Source organism: Alosa pseudoharengus, unplaced genomic scaffold, assembly GCF_046254945.1.
Source record: "Alosa pseudoharengus isolate Yale_2024_CS ecotype anadromous, Long Island Sound unplaced genomic scaffold, YU_APseudo_1.1 YU_APseudo_1.1_scf_17, whole genome shotgun sequence".
Classification (NCBI taxonomy): domain Eukaryota; kingdom Metazoa; phylum Chordata; class Actinopteri; order Clupeiformes; family Clupeidae; genus Alosa; species Alosa pseudoharengus.
Window position 1 is genome coordinate 21661969 of NW_027468640.1, and position 24710 is coordinate 21686678.

At 39.1% G+C, this 24710-nt stretch overlaps 1 protein-coding gene across 1 annotated transcript; it reads right to left on the minus strand.

Moving 5' to 3' along the window:
• Positions 1–253: 253 nt before the first annotated feature.
• LOC143127424 (CD209 antigen-like protein C) lies at positions 254–13949 on the minus strand. Its single transcript, XM_076288923.1, has 9 exons — positions 13580–13949; positions 7259–7309; positions 6815–6955; positions 6495–6521; positions 5919–6002; positions 5536–5619; positions 2232–2386; positions 2030–2148; positions 254–1909 (listed from the first exon to the last, which is right to left on the minus strand). Exons 1-9 carry the CDS (start codon positions 13641–13643, stop codon positions 1729–1731), a joined length of 906 nt encoding a protein of 301 aa, XP_076145038.1. The 5' UTR covers positions 13644–13949; the 3' UTR covers positions 254–1728.
• Positions 13950–24710: the final 10761 nt, after the last annotated feature.

The window sequence follows — 24710 nt, forward strand, 5'->3', positions numbered from 1 at the left end:
CTGATTAATATTTATCAATAAGCAACATTTTGAAGTGCATGTTCTAAATCTGCATGTTTTCTCTTCACTTATGCCGTGGAAAGCCCTGTCAGAAAATCCTTATTTGTACTTAAAATATGTCCTGAGCTTTTGTATGAATTTCTCAGGATTGGGTATTAGACTGCAATACCAATTCCTGACACTAGAGGTAGGATTTCATCAGAGATAATACTCTCATGCAGGGACACGTTCCGCAGAAAGCTGAAACCTCAGATAGAAGCAAACACAATATATAACTTGTTTTAACATACTTACTACAGTTTAATTTAGGAAATAATACAATAATAAAATAATATAATATGTCTTTCTCCTTTCTCTGTCATTATACAATCATCAACCTTATAATTATAACTCAACTATTACACACTAACGTGAAATAAAGCATGTTACAGAAATGATTCCTTTTAAGACAATAACCTGAAACTGGCCTGTATTAACACAACCATGATGATCCCACCACAGCCATTTATCAACAGTGGGATATATCTATTTAGTCTGTTTACTATTAAGTAAATGGACAAGACATGTACATCGGAAATGCAATCTGAAATAGGCCTACATAGACAGCTACTACTTAAAATGGGATCTAAAATAATAAAATCCAGAAGTTTACAACCTATCCACCTCGACACACATACACATCAATCACTCAATCATTTATTAACTCATTGAGTGCCAAAAAACGTAATATTACGTTTTTCCTTCCCATGCGTTGAGTGCCAAAAACGTAATATTACGTTTTTAGCTTTTTTTTAAAATTACGAAACTAGACACTCTAATACACCTTATATGTGATTTTGGGAACTCTGTGATGAATAGAAATGAACTATATGACGATCGTGAAACTCATGAAAACGGAGAATCTGGACATTTTATCTGGACATTTTATCATAACTCGGTTGCCGCTTTGGGTCGAATCAGTGACGCATGCACGTCAGGTCAAAACCAGGCCATTTTCGTGGGTCTATCACGAGGTGGCAGTCTCGCCAGGTCTCACTGATCACTTCCCGGAATGTTTACACGAGTAAGTAACAGGCAACACTTCATATTTCATGAAAGACGTTTATCTCCATTTCTAGAAAAAAACAGCGATTTTGATGAAAACTAGCCACTGTTTAGCTTGGGATTTCTCAGGAACGGAGGCGTGTAGAAATACACGATTTGCACGCACTGAGAGCTTAAAGTTTCACCTTTTAATCGAGCTATTGTACGTGTTCATAGCTATAACACAGAATATGCTGTGGCTGTACACAAATCATCAGCAATGGTCTAGATTGCTGGCACTCTAGGACAAAGCTCCCGAAAACAGCTTGGCATTCAATGAGTTAATGTAACACGTGCATGTTTGTGGGGGAAAACAAGGGTTTATAAGGGATACTTAAAAGTGCATGAATTTATTTTTTGTGTTAAGGGAAGGCAAGAGACAATAATCTGACATCACTGTAACACAACTCAATTATATTTTTTTCTCTTTTTAGTTGTTGTCAGTGATTTGCTATTCAGTAAATCAATTCTCAGTATTGTAACAGTAACTCACCTTGATCTATGTCTCAGAACAATCTGTATGGGGTCCTTAGAATTAAAATGGGCCGAATCCTTTAAAAAATTTAAGAAGATGCAGAGAACCCTGCACTCATGGACTGATTATGAGTCACTGGCACCCTGGGCACAGATGCAAAAAGCCCCTCTTCAGTAATCCATCCTGCCTGCACTGTATTCACTATCCATACTGCCATTTGTGCACGACAGCTTGCGCTCACAGATGCGTTTATACACTCGATCACATGGAATGTCATTCCACACATAATATAAGATTATATCACAGTCCTCTACTCCTCCATAGTTGTCCGGTTGGTTTTGTCCCCAGAATCTAAAAAGGAGCAAGTGTGGTCAAGTAAATAAATTAAATATGGCAACTTATACTCCTAACAAGTATGAGATATGCTTAACATAACTAAAAAAAAAAGTAAAATGTCTGGGTTGTACTAACTTTGGGTCAATAAGTGTGGTATTGTCCATCCACCACCAGCTCCCCTCAACTTGACCATCAGTTAGACCAATAAAGTACTCATTCTTCTTTAAAATCCTTAATTGAAGTCTTAGGAAATCCTATGTTAGAGACTTATGACTTAGCTTAAAAACATAATATGGAGCTCAGACAAAGCACATTTAGGAATGTCATTGTGTCATACCATTTCTTCTGCGCTCTCTATGATGACCAGATCTCCGCCCATAGCCACACAGGCAGTTCTGCCCTCATCCCAGTTTGTGTTATCAGAGGCGAAGTAGTAGAAGCTCCCTCTGAAATACTCCCATCCATCTGTGCACAACTGTGCTTGCTGCAGAACTGGGAGGCAGTTAAAAATGATGGTAACACTTTATGGTAAGGGTACAATTATAATGAATTCATGCATGAATTAATTCATGATTTAAGCATTACTTCATTCCTGTATGAATCAGGAATTAACATGAGTTCATGGTCTCTCATTCATGACCTCATACATGAACAACATATCAACTAAGGCCAGGGGCAGAGCCAGACATTTGAAACATTGGAGGCTTAGCCCAGTGTCACACACAGGAAGGCTAGGGGGGGTCCGGGGGCATGCAGCCAGTTACTAAATTCAAGATGGCTGTAAACGCTAAACTTTGTGAAGATACTGTCAGTATAAATCGTCTTGTAAGTAAACTACCAGTGCTTTTTCAAAGTTCTCAATGTCTCGTTTTAAATGTCAGGGCCCTCGGAAGTCTACCAATGAAGCGTGGAGATACGTTGAGCCTCGTAAATGGTGTAAAACAGTGATTTATTTGCATGGCTAGGCCGATGCCGAAGCAACCCCATTGAAAAAGCTGTTGGTAGCATCAGCTTATGGGGCGCCAAATGTAACATGCCTTATTTCGTGAGTCAGCAGTTTACGGAATGAATTATGTGTCACGATAATTTCATTACATGGACGAAATGCATAATAGAATCACGAAATCAGTTTTGTGACCTGCTAAAATACATTTCGTGAGTCAGCAGTTTGCGGAATTAATTAGTCACTCCTACCCAACTGCTGACTCACGAAATGTATTGCATCAGGTCACAAAACTGATTTCGTGATTCTGTTATCCATTTCGTCCACGTAATGAAATGATCGTGACACATAATTAATTCCGTAAACTGCTGACTCACGAAATGTATTGTACGTGATTCTATTATGCATTTCGTCCACAGAATGAAAGCATATGTCACTGAATGCATTTCGTAAGTTGTTAAGTTACTATTGCGTGGACGGAATGCCTTCTGTAACACAACACAATACTTCTGTGGACGAAATTGAAATAGGATGCACAGAATGATGCGTTCTGTATTTACGTAGACAGAATTACTTTTGACCAAACATTTCGTCTACGACAGTGAATACTGCATTCAGCATTATGTCCACGAAAGGAAAAGGCCACCAGTCAATTTCGTCCACGAAATGATGTGCTCTCTTCAGTGTTTCGTGGACACAATGCAAACCAATTTGTGCATTCCGTGGACAAAAGGCGTTACGATGTAACATGGTTTCGTAATGAATATATGTATTTCGTCACACGAAAGTCATTCTGTCCACGAAATAAGGCATGTTACATTTGGCGCCCCATATCAGCTAACTAGCGCCAGATTTTGGAGTGCAGAGGACAAGCCAAGATGGGCTATGAGACATACGTTCACACTCGGTATCATGTTTCAACACACATCAATATCACACCGGAATTCTCCTTTAAATAATTACTTCTAGTGAATTCTGTGTAAACTGTGAGACTCAAGGTACATCTGACTTTGGGTCTTTCAAGAGGGGTCTATAGGTATAGCCTATCTGATCAGTAGGCACTTAGTTAATTAAGCATTTTTTATGAGTTATGGTTTGTATATTATAGGCTAGTATACTATGCTGAGATAACCCTGATGGGATGCTACCTTGTCTCAATACATTTTTACTTTGAACTCTGGCCAAAGTAGCCTTATGGTCAGGTTTAGCACAGCCCCACACATTGTGAACCCACTTGTTATAATGTTCAGTGGAACACATGAAGCTAAATTTAATCCAGGGCTTTTTCAAAATGGGGGGGGGGGGGGGGGATTCCCCCCTTCAGTACTTAGGGGGACTAATTCAGTTGGGGGGGGGTACATTTTACAAACTGAAATAGCATTTTCCTACAGGCGTCAATGAGAGAACACTTACACTTACATGATTTTGGTTTCGATTTTCTAATTGGAGTAAGTCTTTGTGACAATACGTCATGATACATTTGATGATGTTTGATCGTTGTTTTGGTATGAAGCATCTTTTACGTAATTAATGCGCACTCTAGAAAGTGAAAGTAGCCTAACCTAGGCCTATATGCGCTCTGTGTCTGAGCTGTCTGTGCACGTCCGCAATTGATAACGTTCCTCAAATGGAGAACACATCAATGCCCTAAAATGCATGAAACATGCAAGTTCAAAATCCCGCCGGTAGCCACGTTACATCTCCGTTTCATATTTGCCAAGGCTACTAGCCTACAATAAATAAATTGAACGAACTCAACTGACAACAGGTGAATCTATTGATTCGTTCATTGAGACGAGTACTGAATACAGTACAACAGACTTTCTGAAGTTTATTTTTGTATTCTGGGGTACAGTAGCCTAATTGCCTAATGTCTTGACAATAGTTTTTCTTACCGGCTTGCTGTTTAAACTGACTGTGCCGCTCTGAACTTCCCTGCCAGGTTTATGGCATAAACCGCTACATCTCGGCTCTGGCATTGCCTAAACTCGTCGTGTGGAAAATCAGATTATCTGTCAATATTGGACTTTGTAAATAAGGGATAGCCTATTTGCTCAGTAATAGTAGCCTACATTTTGTAACATTTATAGAGAAACCAAGGGGAAGTTAAATTAGAAATTAGAATCGTTGGAAATTGAAAACACATACAAAAAAACAGATTCGGGGCTTTTGAAAAAAGATTCGGGGCTTGAGCCACCCCCTCACTCCGCCAATGACTAAGACTAACAGCAAAGTTGTGTTCAAATCAGAATTTGTGCAGTGATGACCACATTTTGGCAGAAAAAGAAATAATCATGATCATGCTGAATAAATCATAATTCATAATGATATGCGCACCGTACCTAATGCTTAGGTGATGTGCTGTTCATGTATGAGGTCACAAATGACTAAACTCATGTCAATTCGTGATGATTCATGAGATATTAAGGAATAATTCATGTACCCTTACCGAAATGTGTTACCAAAATGATATTATTTTAAAGCAATACACGAATAACTCCAGGTATTACAAACTTCTTTATAGCTTTTAAAGAAAGCAAATTAATTATTTTATGATGCGATTTCAAGTGCAAAAGCAGCTGTTATAGTGTTGTAGTTTTATTATGTTATCCTGACACAGACAAAAAACACTTTAGTTCTTGTACAGTATTGTCTTGTAACCTGGACTTAAAGCAGTTGTTTAAAAGTAGTCTCTTACCTCGAATTTCAGCCTTCAGTTTTGTGTTTTCCTCTGATAAATGAATGTTAATGGCTGTTTGCTGGGCGAACCTTTTATTTGTTTCTGTCAAAACAGAACTTAAGATAATGTTTCCAAATCAAGGGCCTCCAAATATACTTATATGGATTTAAAAAAAATTAAAAAGTGTGTATATGTTTAGCCATTTTGATATTTTTTTGATTATATGACTTCCCTAGTGGTAGATTTGTTAGACAGTAGGATTTGCATCAAGTTAGTCGTTAGAGGACAGTTGACAGGTACTGCATTTGAGAGTGAGGGCTACTGATGCTTGATATGATACTGATGTTTGTTGAATGGACAATTCAAAATTAATTGTTAATATCACATGTGTGACTCTTTACCTGTAAGGTTAGCCTCCAGCGTCTTAGTCATAGCAGTGGTATCATTATATTGCTGGTGCATCATGTCTAAGTTCTGTGCAATGTCTTGTGAAAGAAAACAAAACTTCATTTTTATTTGTTATTACTGTTTGCTTTTGTTTATGTAAAGCACATTGAATGACCTCCGTGTATGAAATGTGCTATATAAATAAACTTGACTTGACATACAAACACTGAACTCTAAATTTATTTATATCTGTTGTGTTCCCATAAATTCTCAAGTCAATTATTCTAACTTTTATGGTTAAATCAATCAAGCAGTGTTACTACCCTCACTGAATCAGCTGCCCCAAATGTCATTAAGAAAAAATACAAGAGAAGGGGGAATAGTCTTTTCAGTGCAATCAGTCATCATTCAGACTTTGTATCATTTGAATACCTGTGTGCACTCTTTACAGCTTCTCCTCATATTTTATTATGGACTATTGGCAGGCCTCCAAACGATTTACATCACATTTTCTTGGTCTAATGAACTTATTATGTTATAGTATATCACTCTGACTGTCATTATTCTCTCCCACACAATAACTCACTCACCTGCACATTTCTCCACAGTCAAAAAATCTAGAAAAAGAATGAGAGCTGTTAACTTCTATTCAAATAACTTAAACAAGGAGCTGCATTTTTATTTTGTATCTTACAGAATTACAGAAATCAAAATGCAAAAAAATGCTAGTATGATGTAATGGTGGTTGGAATCATATATTATTGATCTGTTAATAATTTAGTGATTTTCCAGCCTGGAACAGACTGTATCACTTGTTAGTAATAAACCTGCAGAAACCTTTGAACAATCATGTAAACATGTAATTAAATGTAATTAAATGATTAAACCCTAACATAAAAAACACACTTACATTGCACTTCAAAAGCAACAACAAAAGTTCCAAGGATGACACAGAGGACGGCCAGGATGGTCAACTTCAGTTTAAGGAGACCCACCTCATCCACAGTTAACTGGCATCCATTTGCATGTTGGGAACTCTGAGACTGAAGACCTATAAATGAGTTTGTAATGAATGAGTGGCCTGCAATATAATGTATGTATAAATCAACTACAACAGTTGCACTTGACTGACACTACGATCAAAGCAACAACAACTTTCAAGTAATGAACACTTCCACAGCTATGTTTGTATGTGTAATAGTCATGTGAAGGGCAGATGAAGTGCACCTCATGTTCTGGCTAGCAACATATCTGCCACTAATCCTTATAAGCATCATCATAGTTGGTGTGTTTCTGTGATGTATTTGACAACGTAAAAAATACAATCTCAAATTTTAAAGCATATGGAACTTACCGTTCCCTTTTTCCTGATCTCCACTAGACATCTTTACTGACACATCTATACCTGTAGAGGGTAGCAGAGAAGCAATGAGAGATGGAAAGGTGTCATTCAAAGCTGATAATAGTAGGAAATTATAAAAAAATAAAAGGATAAAACAGTAAGAACACATACTGACCTCCTGTTACTCTGTATAGGTTTCTTTAAGAGGTATTTTGTATATGATTCAGGCCAGTTTTCAATCACTGCAATATCACCCTTGGGGATCAATAAAGTATCTATCTATCTATCTATCTATCTATCTATCTATCTATCTATCTATCTATATCAGAGAAGACAATAGAGAAAAAGTTCTAATGCATACATTGACAAATCTGTCTGAGTGTTATCAATATCTAACAACAGTTATCTGCTTGAATTTTGGTTTTGCTTGAATTTTAGTTTTTAGCCTATATTGATATAAACATTAGGAATGGTAGACTCCTACCCTTCCGTACTTGTCTGACTGCATTGTGCCAAGTGTAAAGTTTGGTGGATGGGGAATTATGGTGTGGGGTTGTTTTCCAAGAGCTGGGCTTGGCCCCTTAGTTCCAGTGAAAGGAACTCTGAATGCTTCAGCATACCAAGACATCTTGGACAATTCCATGCTCCCAACTTTGTGGGAACAGTTTGGGGATGGCCCCTTCATGTTCCAGTGCACAAAGCAAGGTCCATAAAGACATGGATGGCAGAGTTTGGTGTGAATGAACTTGACTGGCCTGCACAGAGTCCTGACCTCAACCCTATAGAACACCATTGGGATGAATTAGAGCGGAGACTGAGAGCCAGGCCTTCTTGTCCAACATCAGTGTGTGACTTCACAAATGAATGATCAAAAATTCCCATAAACACATCCCTAAACCTTGTGGAAAGCATTCCCAGAAGAGTTGAAACTGCTATAGCTGCGAAGGGTGGACCAACGTCATATTAAACCCTCTGGATTAAGAATGGGATGTCACTTAAGTTCATATGCGAGTCAAGGCAAGTGACCCAATACTTGGCAATATAGTGTGTATTTGAAGGTGCATGAGATCAAGGGCGTAGGTTTGGTCTCAGCTTTGGTGGGGACACATCCCCAACTCCTGCTGTCACAATACCAACATTATTGTTTCAATACCAATACCAAGTGAAGAATCTCGATTTTTTTTATAGCATTTTATGATCTGCATAATTACTAATAGCTAAACATATCTGGTCATTTGAATACATCATAATGATATTTAAATTATTAGCCTAGACTTGTCTTCAATATCATCACATTTGTGGTGTGCAAGTTTAATAGTGTGCCTGTCACTTTAAGGAGAACGTGAACGCAATTATCTTTCAAACTCACGGTTTTAGGCTAGTGGAAAATAGTTTTGCATAGTGCAAGGATATGTGGATTCAATTAATCATGTTTGCTATGTCATTAGATAAAATAAATGTTAAAAAAAAAAGTCAAGAAAATCTTTCTTGAATGAGATCATAAAAGGAGATACGTAAGTGTCTCGCAACTTTCATTTCTAAGTATGTAAATTCACCATAGTTTGTCTTTTATTTCTTTGCATTGTGCAGGCTACATTCACAAATACATTAGCCTACATGAACAGAATATAGGAACAGGAAAATGTCTCGGATCCATTGTTTATTGCGACTGCAAGATTGGTAGCCCGATTAACAGTCAGTGATGGTGACTTCTATTCTGTGCTATATGCGACTGTCTGTGCGGCACACCCCTATTCAACATGACTACCAGAGGCGGACAGAGTACACAGCTTCATTACTTGAGTAAAAGTACAGATACCCTTTGCTAAATTTTACTCAAGTACAAGTAAAAGTACAACAGTCAGATGTCTACTTAAGTAAAAGTACTGAAGTACTTGTTTTTAAAAGTACTTGAGTATCAAGAGTACATTTTCTAAATATTGCATTACTACTGCCACAGTGCTTACATTTATGTACAGAAACATCCTACATGGAGTTATAAAAAATGTTAATGTTAATACCTTGGAGAATGTAAAAGGAATTGAAAGTAAAATCAAGTCATTTTCATCTTTTTACCATGTTGCTAGGGATGGGCAGTATTTCTAATACATGTATTTAAAATATGTATTTCAAATACAAAATACTATTTTGTAATTGAAACACTTGAAGCGAAAACTATCATTAACTTGTTCAGAAAATTGAAATAGTCTGGCGAGGTGGGGCCACAGGTTGGCACATTCCCGGGATGGACCTGCTGCGTCTTCATCCATTGTTTCGTCCATGGTTTCGTCTCTTATCTAAATCTAACCATGGAGTTGACTTTGGCGGAAAGCTGAAGGTGATTGCTGATAGGCTGTCCCAATCAGTGGCGCCTGCACAATCCAATCACGTTTGAGAGGGAAACAACAAATTGAGGGTTTTTCTGAGATTTTTATTTTTTCCTTTTTTAGAAGAAGAAGTAACGGGTACTCATGGTTATGGATAGAAATGTAGTGGAGTAAAGAGTAGGGGTGTAAATCGGAGTCTTCATGACGATTCGATACAATATTGATTTCTTAAGCCAATGATTAGATTATTTTCGATACTTCAGAATTCCCCACGATACGATTCGATACGATTCAATACTCAATATTTTTACATGATATCTATGAAGTTTCAAATAAATCAACAAAAGTTCGGAATGTAGGAGCAGGTATCTAAAGCCTTCGTTATACAGCCTCATGTCTTTGCATATATAAAAAAAAAAACACCTGCAGCTTAGGAGTAGGTAGTGCGCTTACATCGGAGCCATAGACAGAAAAAGAAAGGTCGGAGCTGATGCTGAAAATAGATAGGCAAACAAACAGGCGGCAAAATAAACACATTAATCGATACTCTTGCGGCAGAATCGATGCATTGAATCGCCGGCTGCATAATCGATGCATCGATACGAATCGATTAATATTTACACCCCTAGTAAAGAGTATAATATTTGCCTCTTAAATGTACTTGAGTAAAGTCATGAGTACTCCCCAAAAATGATACTCGAGTAAAGTACAGATCCCTCAAAACTGTACTCAAGTACTGTACTCAAGTAAATGTACTCCGTTACTGTCCGGCTCTGATGACTACTAACCTTGGTTGAAAGATTACAGAAGCTAGGTTAACTGTAACAATATCCTGGGTAATATCCTAACAGTTAATGCTATTTTACTTAGTAAAATCCGCATTTGAAAACCTTGTCACCAGTTGCCACAGTCTGTAGAACTTTGCCTAATTAGATTCAGCATAGTGAAAACGCTTCGAATGTTCCTTTTCTTCTTTGGCGGCATAGCTGATCTACAAAGCGCAAAAACAGGCAAAATGTGCATGCTGAAGGGCAAAGGGAATATTACAATGTTTTACAAAGGCCTCTTTTGGGTTATGTATTGGTACACATCCCTGATAATGTAGCATACACACTCACTCGCTCGATAACTTAGCACAGTGTTTTTCAACCTTTTTTGTGCCACGGCACACTTTTGACACTTAAAATGTCCCACGGCACACTAACATCCTGTGTGAAGAAAAAATAAACATACCATAGCCTAAAATTTCAAATAATACACAGATATGGCCTTATTATGGCTTCTATGCAAGACCTGCTCAACAAAACAAGCACCCACTGTTTCATTTATAGGTGACTATATCTAATTTAATTGTTGTTATGAACTGGATATGTGATGATTCTGTGAATACTGGATACGGGGCCCCCGTTGTACAATGCCTGCATACCACAAATAGTGCAATCATACAATCAATGTGAGCATGTGGTTATAAATTCTTTGATGCAACAGTTGCTTTTCTGGACCAGTGAGTGACATTTGGGTAATTTTCTGCGGCACACCTGATGATCTCTCACGGCACACTAGTGTGCCCCGGCACAGTGGTTGAAAAACACTGACTTAGCATACACACTCGCTCGCTTTTCTGACAGTGTCACTACAAAGTAGGCCTAGGCTATGCTTTGACTCTGTTGTGTGTGTCAGATAAACCCCCTTTGGTTTCAGCCAATCAAATGACAGTGTTTCTTTTATTGTCGTCCTTGCCGTTGGAATAGTCCAAATAGCACAAAGGAGTTCACTAAAATATTGGTGGGGACAATTTTGTCATCTGAAAATTTTGATTAGGACTAGTCACTAGCGTCCCACCCTAAACCTACGCCCATGCATGAGATCCTATTGATATGTTTCTTCAAACTTTCTAGAAAAATGTGAAAATCTACCCACATAGTTAAGTCAACAGATGTGTTTACTTATTTACTATTCACATTTACAGATAAGCACCAAACACAAGTACTGAGAACTTTGGCAAAACAACTGACTAAATCAAAAAAGGAAGACCGCACTGGTGATGCGGAAGAACTAACAATGCACTGAACCAAAGAGAAAGTGTAAACCCATAGATCACCTATCCAAGTATCAATGCAGAAATGAAATAAGAAGAACATCTACAGTTTCTTCCTCTTGGTATTGTGAGCCAACTGTGTGGGGCTATCCAATGTCAGAAATGTGATTTTTAAGATAGACACACACATTTCAACTAGGAGATATTACAACCCGAATGCTGAAAAAGTTGGGAGACTTTGTAAAATGGGAATAAAGGAAGGGACAGAAATGCAATTTACATTACAATTACATTACAATGTATGTTACATAATAATATATTGAATAGTGCAATCCCCTCTGTTGTTTTTATCTCTTTTGGGGGGTCCAGGTCTTAATCAGGGGGGTTAAACCCCCCAACCCCCCATAATTCGAACTATGATGTCAACCCTATATTTAATTGAGAATAGTTCAAAAACAACATTGTAACTGTCGAAGGAGAGAAATTTTACTATTTCATGGAAAATATAAGCACATTTTGAATTTGATGCCAGCAACACATCTCAAAAAAGCTGGGATGGGGCCAACAAAAGACTGGAAAAGTTGTGTAATGATCAATACAACAAAAGGAGGAACATTTCACAACTAATCTGGTGAACTAGAATAACACTGGGGATAAAAAGAGCATCCCAGAGAGTCTCTCAGGAGTAAAAACGTGGAGGTATTCAACACTCTGTGTAAACCTGTGCAGGCAAATTATGAAACAATATATATATGTATAATATAAAAATAATGTTTCTCATCATGACATTGCAAAGGATTTGAGGATTTCATCTAAACAGAACATAATATCAGGGCTGAAAAAAAATACGAAATGTCCGTCGTCTTTTGGACCTCAGATGCCAATGCATTAAAACCAAGCATTTTTCTGTAAAGAAAATCAATGCGAAAAAGACATCTCATATAGACATGATACAGAAATGTTGCCATCTTATCTGAGCCTGAGCTCATTTAGAATGGACTGATGTAAAGGGTCCTGTGGTTAGACCAATCAAAATGTGCAATTCTTTTTGGAAATCATGGACTCCTCTGAGGTAAAGAGGAAAGGGACTATTCTATCCAACGTATCCAACTTGTTATAGTGTTCAGTTCAAAACCCAGAATCCATGATGGTGTGGAGGTGCATCAGTGCCTATGGCATGGGCATTCTGCACATCTGGCAAGGCACAATCAATTCTGAATGATGAACACAGGTTTTGAGGAACATAAACTGTCATCCAGATAATGTTTTTTTCAGAAATATTCTCAAATATTTCAAGAAAACAATGGCAAAATTAATTATGCACCTATTTTTAAATGTTTAAAAACAGTTGATTCAAATGTTAAAAAACAGTATTTCGCCATAGAAAAAGAGTTCAGGTGCTAAAATGGGCTATCTGCAGTCCAGACCTGTCTAATTGGGTGCATCATGGAATGAAAAACATGATTAAGAAGTCCCCAGAGCAGCTGAAATCAGGAAGTAATGGGACCACATGTCATTTTCAAAACTCTAGCAACTGGTCTCCTCAGTTCCTAAATATTTACAGAAGTGGTGAATACCCCCCCCCCCCAAAAAAATAAAATAAATCCTTTCCTTCAACAGTTAATATGTTGCCTTTGAACTATACTCAATTAAATATAGCGTCCCAACTTTTTCGGAATTCGGGTTGTAACATGTTACATGTAACAGAACTAATGTATCTCTAAAAAGTTATCAATATCAAAGGGAAGTATTGAGTTAGGATTTGCTAGCATGATATTTTACATACACGTGTTATTTATTTATTTATTTATTTATTTATTTATTTAACCAGGTGAGTATCATTTGAGATCTCTTTTTTACAAAGGAGTTATGTGTGTAGGCATAAAAATATATTGCTCATAGCTTCCAACACGATTGTTAAAAATATTGAAAGAACATTAAGTAAAAGGTCACATGGTTTTCAGTTACCTGGAGTAGTCTCCTTTGATGAGCCCTTTGACATTGTATTAAAGTAGATATTGTCTTCTGGCATCCTTGTGACTAAGTTTCACTCAAGAGGTTGTGAGAAGTCTGTCTCCTGTCCCCTCATAGGAATTGCTGTCAGCTGTCAAACAGTTATTTGCCTTTGTGTGAGAGCTGCCTTACAATTGCTCTTTTATATCCTCATCGGAAGAAACATCAGCCTTCATGCAAGTAAAATCTTAGATTGTGAGCTGAATAAGGCACCTCATCACTGCCCCCTATGGGTCTTAGGTATTAGTTTTAGTAATACAGCATATCTTACTTTTTACCAGATGTAACAATACATTGTTCAACATGCAGATCTGCCTATGTGGAGAAGGATAAATTGAGATTAACTCAGAGATAAGTTGAGATTAACTCAGAGAGGGAGTTCTTCAGAGCAATACATTGTGCTTTTGACATGGTCTCTCTACTCTACTCTTTGAAGTGGCAAGTGTTTGTTGACAGGTGTACTGATAACAGGGACGCGCACAGACATTTTGAGGGGCCATTGCTCTTTCCTGAAACCAAACCATAAATAAACTTGTTTTAGACAAACAATATTTCAAACAATTTCATTATTAAATTCAACATACACTTGGTTTGCATGTGCAAAGTGGATTTCAAATGTGTTACAGTAATCTGCACCCTTAGGTTATACTGTACATTTGCTGATGTTTAGTATGTCTAAACAAACAGGCTAATGTTCTGGGAACAGTGTTCACATTAGCCTACATGTTTAACTGTGCCCTGTAGGGATACTCCAGATAAGGCTATTTAGAAAGTTATTTTATTTATTTATTATTTTTTAAGACAGCAGCAGCAGCATCATGTCAATCATAGCTTTTGTTTCTGAACGCCCCATACTGCCAGTTCAGGATCACCTGTTGTCTAAAGTTATTCATTAGCCTTCAGGTTAGGCCTAGGTCCTATAATGATAGCTGCCTAGTCTGCCTATTTGATTCATTAGACCTACTATAATGATAGCTGATAGTCTGCCTATTTAATTCACATTTTGCCCATCTTAATGATTCAAACTTGACTTCAAATAGACTCGTTATAGCCTATAGATCTAATATCGCTCACGTTAACAACATTGGAAGAAGATTCTACTAGGCTACATAGCTGCACTAATAGAGGCTTGTCATCTTTTTTTTCTAACGGAGTTTGAATTTTGAATTCTCAAAGTTTCATCTAGCCCACCTGTCACATCCCTAGACATCTCTGCTCGTTGACTCACATCACTATTCCAGGCGACATTTCGGACGCACCTATCTGCCTCTGGCATAGCAGAGGCTACTATCGCTTTCTAAAGGGGGGGGGGGGGGTTTCACATTGTACACGCAAGCCGCAGTGCTGCGGTATGAAACCCATTACTGTCAATGGCTTGCAGACGCAAGAACTGGACTGCCGCTGCACTGAGCAAAGCGCAGCACAAGCAGCATTTTGCCGCTTAGCTGCTCTTGTGCGTGCCGTGGTCAAAGTTGAACCATGTTGAACTTTGACTGCGGCATGCTGTAAATCATAGGTCTTTTGCGCTGAGCCCTAGCCTGACGAGCCAGATCCACATTAAAATGTAGGGTCTGGGCACTCACCGTTCACAGTGCTCAGTCCAAGGGGCGGGATAATCAGTTGTCTTTCAAATTCCCTCTGCACGCAATAGGACAGCGGCAGCGCTATGAGTCCCATGCGTTTCCCACCAGCGGAGCTAGTTGGCTAGTTCAAACATTTGCCAACTTAATAAAAGCTTAACTCGTGTCACACTGTTCGCCAACAGCAACATCCATTTTATTTGTTTTCAAGTAGCAGGGAATTCAAGCCAAACCGTTGCAACTCTGCCATCAATCATTATGTTAAGCCCACCTAACGACTCTATACACGATTTCATTGGCCTGATTGAGCTTCGATTTCTGGAGCTCACAAGCCAACGGAGAGTTGCTAGACTAACCCTGGCAGCAAATGTAATCTGCTGCCGCTAGGGGCGCGTCTAGATTTCTAGGCTAGCTGAGCCCAGCAGCAACCACAACAAAAATATTTTAGCAGCAAGCGCAGTGTATGCAGCGTACAATGTGAACCCCCCTGAAGAGAATGGCGTGAGTGACAGAGGCAGGAGAACCGTGAAGACAAGTTTCAGAATAAAAGTGATAGTTCATTTTTTGCATAAGGCACATTTTGACTGATATTTGTCGAAGCAACGGATAACTTTAATCCCTGAAAAATTTTTTTTTTTTTGGAAGGGGCATCTCAGTCAAAGAGGGCAGATGGGCAGTTGCCCAGCCCAGGCAACTTTAGCCCTGCCCTGTGCACGTCCCTGGCTGATAACAACACTGAACAAACGCACCCATCGCACAACACCGAGCTGCTGTTTGATTGTTGTGGGGCCCAGACAGGAGGTTGAACACAATCAAAGCATATGCTATACTCCAACCAGTATCAAGGATACCTGTGAGTAGCCTACCCCTCCGGTGCCTTAGTGATGCTGTGCCATACTTCAGTTGGACATTAGGAGTTGGCAAAACATTGCTCTGCTTGTATTGTGTTGTTGGCTTATTTTATGACCATCAGCCGTGTGTGCACAGCACCTCAGCAGTGAGATCTCAGTGAATGCTTATCCAGTAATGCACTGTGTTCCCACTGGTTTCTAGCATAGCGTCTATATAGGAAGCAGCCCGCGAAAAAAAATCTGAGATGGGTGAATGCAGACTGGTTCAGATCGATGATGTCTGATTGGCTGGTGTGGCTATTAATTCTAACTAGATGTACCGCAGAGCGGTACAAAATATGACCGCATAAATAAATCACGCTGAAAGGCCTAAATGATTCTAACTGTCTCACTAAATTGCATTATCCACACTCAATTCTCACTGGTATCTGCTAGACAACAAGTACCAAACATGATTAGTTCATAGATTTTACATGAAAATGTATTTTATACAACCCCACCTCCATTTTGCCTGTTCATAATTCTTTTTTTCAATTATATATTTATTCAGATTTTTTGCAAAAGATAAAGCAATACAAAAGAAAGAGAGAGAGAGAAAAAAAAGCAATACACATACACAGAACAAAACAAAACATAACAAAACAAAACAGTGCTGGGTGAGTATGAAAAATAACAGTACAGTTGTGCATCAAAGGTATCGGTATTCACACACAAAAAAAAGAGGTAAACGGTACATTCATTCTTGACTGCAGTCACTATCATCCTCGGTAAGGTGGTCTAGGATGGGCTGCCAGATCCTATGGAATGTTTTCAGTCTGTTTGACAAGTCATATCTGAGTCTCTCCAGATGTAATACACCTGTCAGTTCTGACAGCCAATCCTTAAATGTTGGAACAGATTCTGACTTCCACAGTCTTAATATTAATCTTTTAGCAATGACCATACCATACATGAGAGTGTTTTGAACAGAGAGGCTTTGGTCCAGTAGTAAGAGAGAGTAACCAAAAAGTGCAAGTCTAGGATCAGGTTTAAATTCCTTATCGTATATTTCAGAGAGCCATTTGAAAATTTCACACCAGAAGTTATACAGGTTAGGGCATGACCAAAACAGATGGGCAAGAGAGCCCTCAGCAGACATCGATCACATAAGGGAGAGATAGTGGGATAAATTCTATGCAACTTGGTTTTTGAGTAATGAAGCCTATGTATTACCTTAAATTGAATTAACTGATGTCTTGCATTAACAGAACATGCCTGGATCCTGTTGAGGCCCTCATCCCAAGTAATATGAACTGGAGTGTATATGATGGTATTGGGCAGTTTACAGTTCTTCCTGATTTGCTGCCAAATTTTCACACTGTTAAGCAACATTCTGTTGTGTAGCTTTGTGCTTTTAGGGAGACCGGGAGCAGAACAGAGGAGTGCTGGAAGAGAGCTATTTGTAACACTACTTTTTTCAATTGCAACCCAAGCAGGAGTATCCTCTGAGACCTCCACTGAATAATCAAACTGCCAATAGACCAAGGCTCTTAGATTAGCTGCCCAATAGTAGTGCAGAAAACATGGTAGACCTAGCCCACCCTTCTCTCTATTTATGTAAATGAGTTTTTGATATTCTGTGGGATTTGAAATTCCAAATAAAAGGAATGATTATAGAATCTATGGTTTTAAAAAAAGACTTGGTGAGAAAAACAGGAAGACATTGAAAAAGATATAAAAATCGCGGCAGGGAGACCATTTTAATTGCATTTACACAACCTATCATGGAGATGGGGAGATTGCGCCACCTATCTATGTCTTCCTTCATCTTTTCTAACTTGACAAGAACATTTAATTTAAAGATTAATTTAGGGTCTTTTGGTAAAACATCTCCAAGATACTTACATTTATCTGTGATTTTAAATGGTAAATTGTGCAGAAAGTTACTATCCAGGTCCTCATTCAATGGCATGAATTCACTTTTCTGCCAATTAATTGTATAGCCAGAAACCTCACCAAAGGACTTAATAAGATCCAATAGAATAGGGACGGTCTGCACAGGCTGGGACATAAAAATGGCCACATCATCTGCATACAGTGAAAGATGATGATCCACATTCCCAAGGCGTATTGGTTTGAGAGCTGGGTGTTGCCTGATACTAATAGCAAGTGGTTCAATTGCAATTGCAAAGAGTAAGGGACTCAGAGGACAGCCCTGTCGTGTCCCTCTATGTAGTAAGAAAGGAGTGGACTTATCTTGATTAGTTAGGATACATGAAGAAGGGTGGGCGGCGTACAGTATTTCAATCCATGAGATAACTTGTCGCCAAATCCAAAATGCTCCAGCACTTTCCACATATATTTATATTCCACCTGGTCGAACGCACGTTGTGCGTCCAAACAGAGTACAGCTACTTCCTGGCCCTTCTCATATTTATGATACAGTATGTTCATTAGCCTTCTTACATTAAAAAAGGAAAACCTACCTGGGATAAATCCAGTCTGATCCGCATGAATGATAGTGGTAATGTAGTTATTTAACCTACTTGCTAAGATTTTTGTAAAAATCTTCACGTCTGTGTTTAATAATGCGAATTATTCTTTGAATAATGCTCCCTTCTTTTAATAACAATGAGATATTGGCCTCATATAGAGAATTTGGGAATTTCTAAGCTTCAAATGAATGATTAAACATTCTTAGCAAGAGGGGGGCAAACTGTCCTGGATATTTCTTATACAATTTGATGCCATACCCGTCTGGGCCTGCACTTTTACCATTGGGGAATGACTTTATAGCATCTAAAATCTCCTGAATGGTAATGTCAGCATCCATCGCCAACCTTGCTTCATCGTTCAATTTAGGAATGTCTAAACGTGCCATCCAGTCAGCGATGTTCCCCTTGGCTTTTGATTCATAAAGTTCTCTGTAATATTCCATAAAGGACTCATTTATGCTCTTAGGGTCGGTTATTGTCTCCCCAGTTTTTGATCTGATTTGATATATGGCCCTATCAGCCTGTAAACTCCTCAGTTGTCTGGCGAGAAGCCTTTGGGGTTTATCTCCTAATTCAAAATATCTTTGTTTCAGTTTCAGCAACTGGCCCTTAACTTGATCAGATAAAATGTTATTATATTCATACTTAAGCTTAAGAATCTTTTGCAGAATGGAAGAGTCAGTAGTGGCAGATTTATAGATGGCTTCCAGTTGTGTTACGTCCCTTTCAATGTCCTTAAGCCGTTTTTGCTTTTCTCTTCTCGTTGCGGATTCACAAGAAATGATATGTCCCCTGAGTACGACCTTAAACGTCTCCCATAAAGTAGAGTCTGTTACTTCTGCATTATCATTGGTGTCCATGAATTCAGAAATTTTAGAAAGAGTGAACACCTCAAATGAAGGATCAGAGAGCAGTGAGGGGTGAAAGCGCCATCTGCAGTGTTGTTGTTTATGATTGAGATTAAGAACCAGTGAAACAGGAGCGTGGTCAGAAATGAGAATATTATGATATTTGGAGGAGAGCACGTTCGCTATTAGGTTGGAATCTAATAAGAAATAATAAATTCTTGAGAACGATGCATGTCTCTGAGAAAAACATGAATAGTCCCTGTCTGTGGGGTGTTGCAGCCTCCATATATCTACTAAGTTTGTGGAGGTTGCTAGACTCTGCAAGACCTTAGATGCAGCTGAAGAAGGCTGAATTGTCTGGGCCGACCTATCCAAAAAATAATCAAGCACACAGTTGAAATCACCGCCTATAATTAGATGTGTATCAGAAACACTGGGGATCAAATTAAATAATTTAGAAAAAAAATCAGGGTCATCAAAATTTGGACCATATATATTCAAAAGTGTTACATGAAATGAGTATATATGGCCGGTTACCAGTATATATCTGCCATTTGGGTCACATAAAGTGGAAATATGTCTGAATGGTATTGTTTTACGGATCAAAATTGCCACTCCCCTGGCATTACTAGAAAAAGTTGACTGAAATATCTGGTTAACCCAACTGCACCTCAGCAATTTTGCTCCAGAGGGCCTAATGTGTGTTTCCTGTAAGAATAAGATATCTGCAGCTAAAGATTTTAAATGTGAAAAAACTTTGGCACGTTTAAGAACATGACCCAATCCACGGACATTCCAGCTGACAAATGTTATGCCGCCACCTCGTGGAAAAGTATTATGATGCATCACTAATCGGAATAATAAATTGTGCACACGACTCACCCAGCAAAACTAAAAGAAAACAATACACAAAACATTTAAGATGGAACATTAAGAAAACCCTCTACCCCCCTTCCCACTTTCCCAAACAAAGTGAGAGTCTCATCCCTACAAGCATACAAAGAGGGAGCCGAACCAAAGAAAGTTCTAAACCTAAGGTAACTAGGCTACGCCAAGTCCCTCTCCAACAGTTCAAAATCAAACATTTCGGTCATGAAAATGTCCAAACCCAAACAAACGGTTAAGATCACATACCAAGCATTGATTATCCCCAGTGGAAGTTAATTGGAAGATATAGTCCCTGCAAGCGCCCTTGCTTCTTGTGGAGTCGCGCATATCGTCTCCTTTCCATTCACCGTCACCACCCGCAGCCGAGCTGGGTAGAGAAAACCAACCCTCGCACCAGCATCCTTGAGCTTCTCCCGGATATCGTCGAATGCTTGCCTTTTCTTCATTACCTCCACTGGCAAGTCGGGGAAGATGTGAATCGCGTTGTCCTTGTAGCTCAGTGGAAACTGTTGACGTGCAAGCTGCAAAATCTTTTCTTTTGTTTGATAGTGGTGAATCCGGGCAATCATCACACGGGATCGAGCTGCAGCCCTCTCGCTCTCATCAGTGGGCAGGCTCCCAAGACGGTGAGCTCGGTCCACTACGATTGGCTTAGGGAAATTGCTAGCCCCTAGCAGGTTAGGCAAAAACTCAAAAATTCACACGGACGTCGTCTCAATCCTCTCGGGCAGACCAACGATTTTAATGTTCTGGCGCCTTGAGCGTGCTTCCAGATCTACCACTTTAATGCGGAGTTTTTCATTCTCTGCTTTCAGTTCAGTGCCTATCTGCTCAAGACGAGAGAGGCGGGCGTCCAAGTTAGAGGTAGCATCTTCCACTTCTGTCACACGATTCCCGAGACTTTGCAGGGACGCCTGGGTAGACATTAAAGTTGCCTCCAACACGTCAAAGCGATCCGTCATTGTCTTGCTGATATTTTGAATGGCCACAAGGATTTTTGCTGGGTCTGAAGGATCAGCCTTATCCAGTGAGGCCTCGTGCGCAGCTAGCTCCGAGTTAGCTACTGCGGCTTCAGGACCTTTTTCTGGCTGTCCCCCACGATCTGGCTTTGCTGTAGCATTGGGTTTCTGTGTTTTCCCCATCCTCAATCCTTCAATAAGTGGCAACAGTCACAAATGATCGAGAAAACTGACAATTTTTAACGTAAAGACCGAATTATTTCAGATATTAGAGAGGAGCTCCTGAGAAACACGTCTATTCCATTCAGTGCTCACTAGCGCCCCCCCCCTGTTCATAATTCTGAGAAATACTTGAATTGTGTGCATGTGTGCATGTACATGTTTATGTTATGTGTGTGTGTGTGTGTGTGCCTGCGTATGTGCCTGTGCATGGAAGCGTACATATGTCTACTGTGTGAGTATGTGTCATACGTATGATTACTGTGAATGTATGTGTGTGTGTGTGTGTGTGTGTGTATCTGTTTGTGCACATGTGTGCACATGAAATGGGTTAACATGACCCCTGGAGGCAAACATACGGAAAAAAATGGTCATCCTAATCCCTACAGTTCTCAAGATATTCACAGAGAACTGTGTCTGCCCTACCCTCCTTTCGGGGGGTCCAGTCCAGCGGGGGGGCTACTGATCAAAATGAAAAACGACGGTTCCATGCTATCCATGTGGGGTTACAGGCCCACCAAGTTTTGTGTACCCCGGTCTTTCAGTGTCCCGAGAATCCTTGTTGGTGTACGTCACTAAATGTACACATACATTATTTTATTGTAAGGCCCCCCATGAAGAAAAGTACACAAAACTTGGCATGCATTCGGAGGGTGTCATAATGATCCTACACTTTTAATTTCGTGCTGTAAGGACCGTCTTTTGCCCAAACTTATGCATTTCTAAAGAATTCCTTTTGCAGTCAATTTACATGTGTGGATGCCTGCGTTTGATCTGTATTGTCTTAGCTGGCCATGGCCAAAGATCCCCAACACCCGCTCATGCATAAAGTGATAAGAGATAACTCAGTCCTGGACCTACTTGATGTCCTTTGGTGAGATAGGCCAACCTCATTATCATACAGTATTGCTCTGTAAATATGTGTTGTGAATAATACAGTACATTCATGTTTGGTCTTGAATTAATACTTGTAATGTGGGCAACAGTCTGATTATGGTTTTGGTACAATTGAATGTATCTGTGCATAGTTCTAGATTAAGAATTAAACTGTAGCATAAAGTTATGATATCCACCTGGGCCACACCCACCCAACCTCAGACAACAAAGGCTCTGATGAGTCGGGGGTGGCCCAAGTGAATGATAAAAGTGGAGGCTCTGGTCCTCCAGGGGTCTTCTCTTCTCTTCTCTTCTCTGCTTCTGTCTTCTTTCCCATCTTGGGGCTTCTTTTCCCATCTTCTCCTCTTTTCATTTTGGACCTCTTCTCTGGGTCTCTCTCTTTTCCCCCTTTCTCTCTCTCCCTCTTTCTCTCTCCCCCTTTCCTATCTCTGGGTTTGTATTGTTTTATCTGGTGTATCAGTTATCTCTAACTTGTCAAGTTTACCTCTGTGAATTGGTTAAATTTCCTTTATTACCATTTGCTACTTTGTTACAGTAGACCATGTGAGTTTACTTGTACATTCAACTGAAGTGATATTGGTTACATTTACCTTTAAGACTTAATGCCTATTAAATTGTTAATTTGCCTACCAATCGGATAACTTCAATTCTCGTAGTGTGCCATGCCATTCTCCTCCATAGCTGATAAACTAGTTACTTGGTAATTGATTGGTGATACAAATTATTAATCAAATGGAGTCAGATCAACGAGTATGTAATAACATCATTGCCATTTAACTCTTCACCCTACTTGTCCACACAAGCTCCTTCAAGTGAGGATATAGCTCGACGTCTCTGTTTCTGAGGCTATAGGTTATATATATATATATATATATATATATATATATATATATATATATATATATCATTTTATAAGGCGTTTTCTTACAGTGCAGTTCGTTCAGCCAGAGATATTGTGATGAAAACACCTAATTTTTTGCTTTTTAATTTTTAACTAGGTGGCGCTATACATGAAATAAGTGGTAATGGGATGGGTTGACATGCCCCCTTAAGACCAACATACATAAAAAAGGTGGACCTCCTAGGCCCTACGGTTCTCGAGATATTCAGACAACTGTCTCCGGCCACCTACAGGCCAGTTGGTGTAACATAAATTAATTTATTGTGTGGCCTCCCATGAACGGAATTCCACAAAACTTGGCGTGCATACAGAGGGTGTCATAATGATCCTACACTGCCAATTTCTTGCAGTTTTGACTATGTTAGGTCACAGATACCTGTTATTACAACACCTCATTTTTACTTTTTTGTGTTTAACTAGGTGGCGCTATACATGAAATGAGTGGTTATGGAATGGGTTGACATGGCCCCTTGAGATCAACATACAAAAAAAAAATGGTCCTCCTAAACCCTAGGAGAAACTTGCCCACCAAGTTTCGTGTACCCCGGTCTTTCAGTGTCCCGGGAATCCTTGACGGAAATTTGGGCATGCGAAAAAGAAAAAAAAAGAAAAAAATTTGACTAAACCTATATGACCGCCGCTTCGCTGCGCGGCGGTCATAAATAATAGAACACCTATGAAGTAGATCTGGTAAAACAGTTTAATCACCGTTCCATATCAATGCTTATGAATGGTAACTAGGACGACGGTTGAGCCTAAAAGCAGGCTTAGCAACAACTAGAATCAAATGTAAACAAGCTAACTGTCCATGAAAGTTCTACAAGTCTGCTTCTTTTTAAATGGAACTGCTTGTTTCCTTTGCGTGTTAAAGGCATGACTATTGCCTATAGTGGCAACCGGGTGATAAGCGGGATAACGGCCTTCGAGATATCCTGTAATACGGAATTAATGGACTTGGGCGAAGGCAAGGTGCCTCTCGCCCTCGTCCATTAATTCTGTATAACAGGACACCTCGGCGGCCGTTATCCCTTACGTGTTCTCCTTCAGAGAACTGAGGTTATATTCAAAACCATGTTACCTGTAGTAGTCTCTGTCAATATGTTCATTGACACTAAATTTGAATAGATTATGTTTTCTGACATCTTTGTGAAGTTTATGTTTCAGTTCAGAATTTAATGTGAACTATATGACTATAAGTATTTGTCCTGCCAGTGTATTTAATGTAGGTAGTTCAGATGTAGGCCTATTGGATTTGTCTGAGCCAATTTGGTATGTATCCCTGATGCAATAGATTGATTCCATTCATTTAATTAGATGTATGTATGTGAGGGGGCATGTAGATATAGCTTTATACTGCTAATTCACCACTGAAATATGGAGTTTGGGCATTTTGGAATTAAATCAAAACAGCTTTATTCAAAATATTTCTCAATACATTATTGCATCATATTAAATGGACAAGCATAACC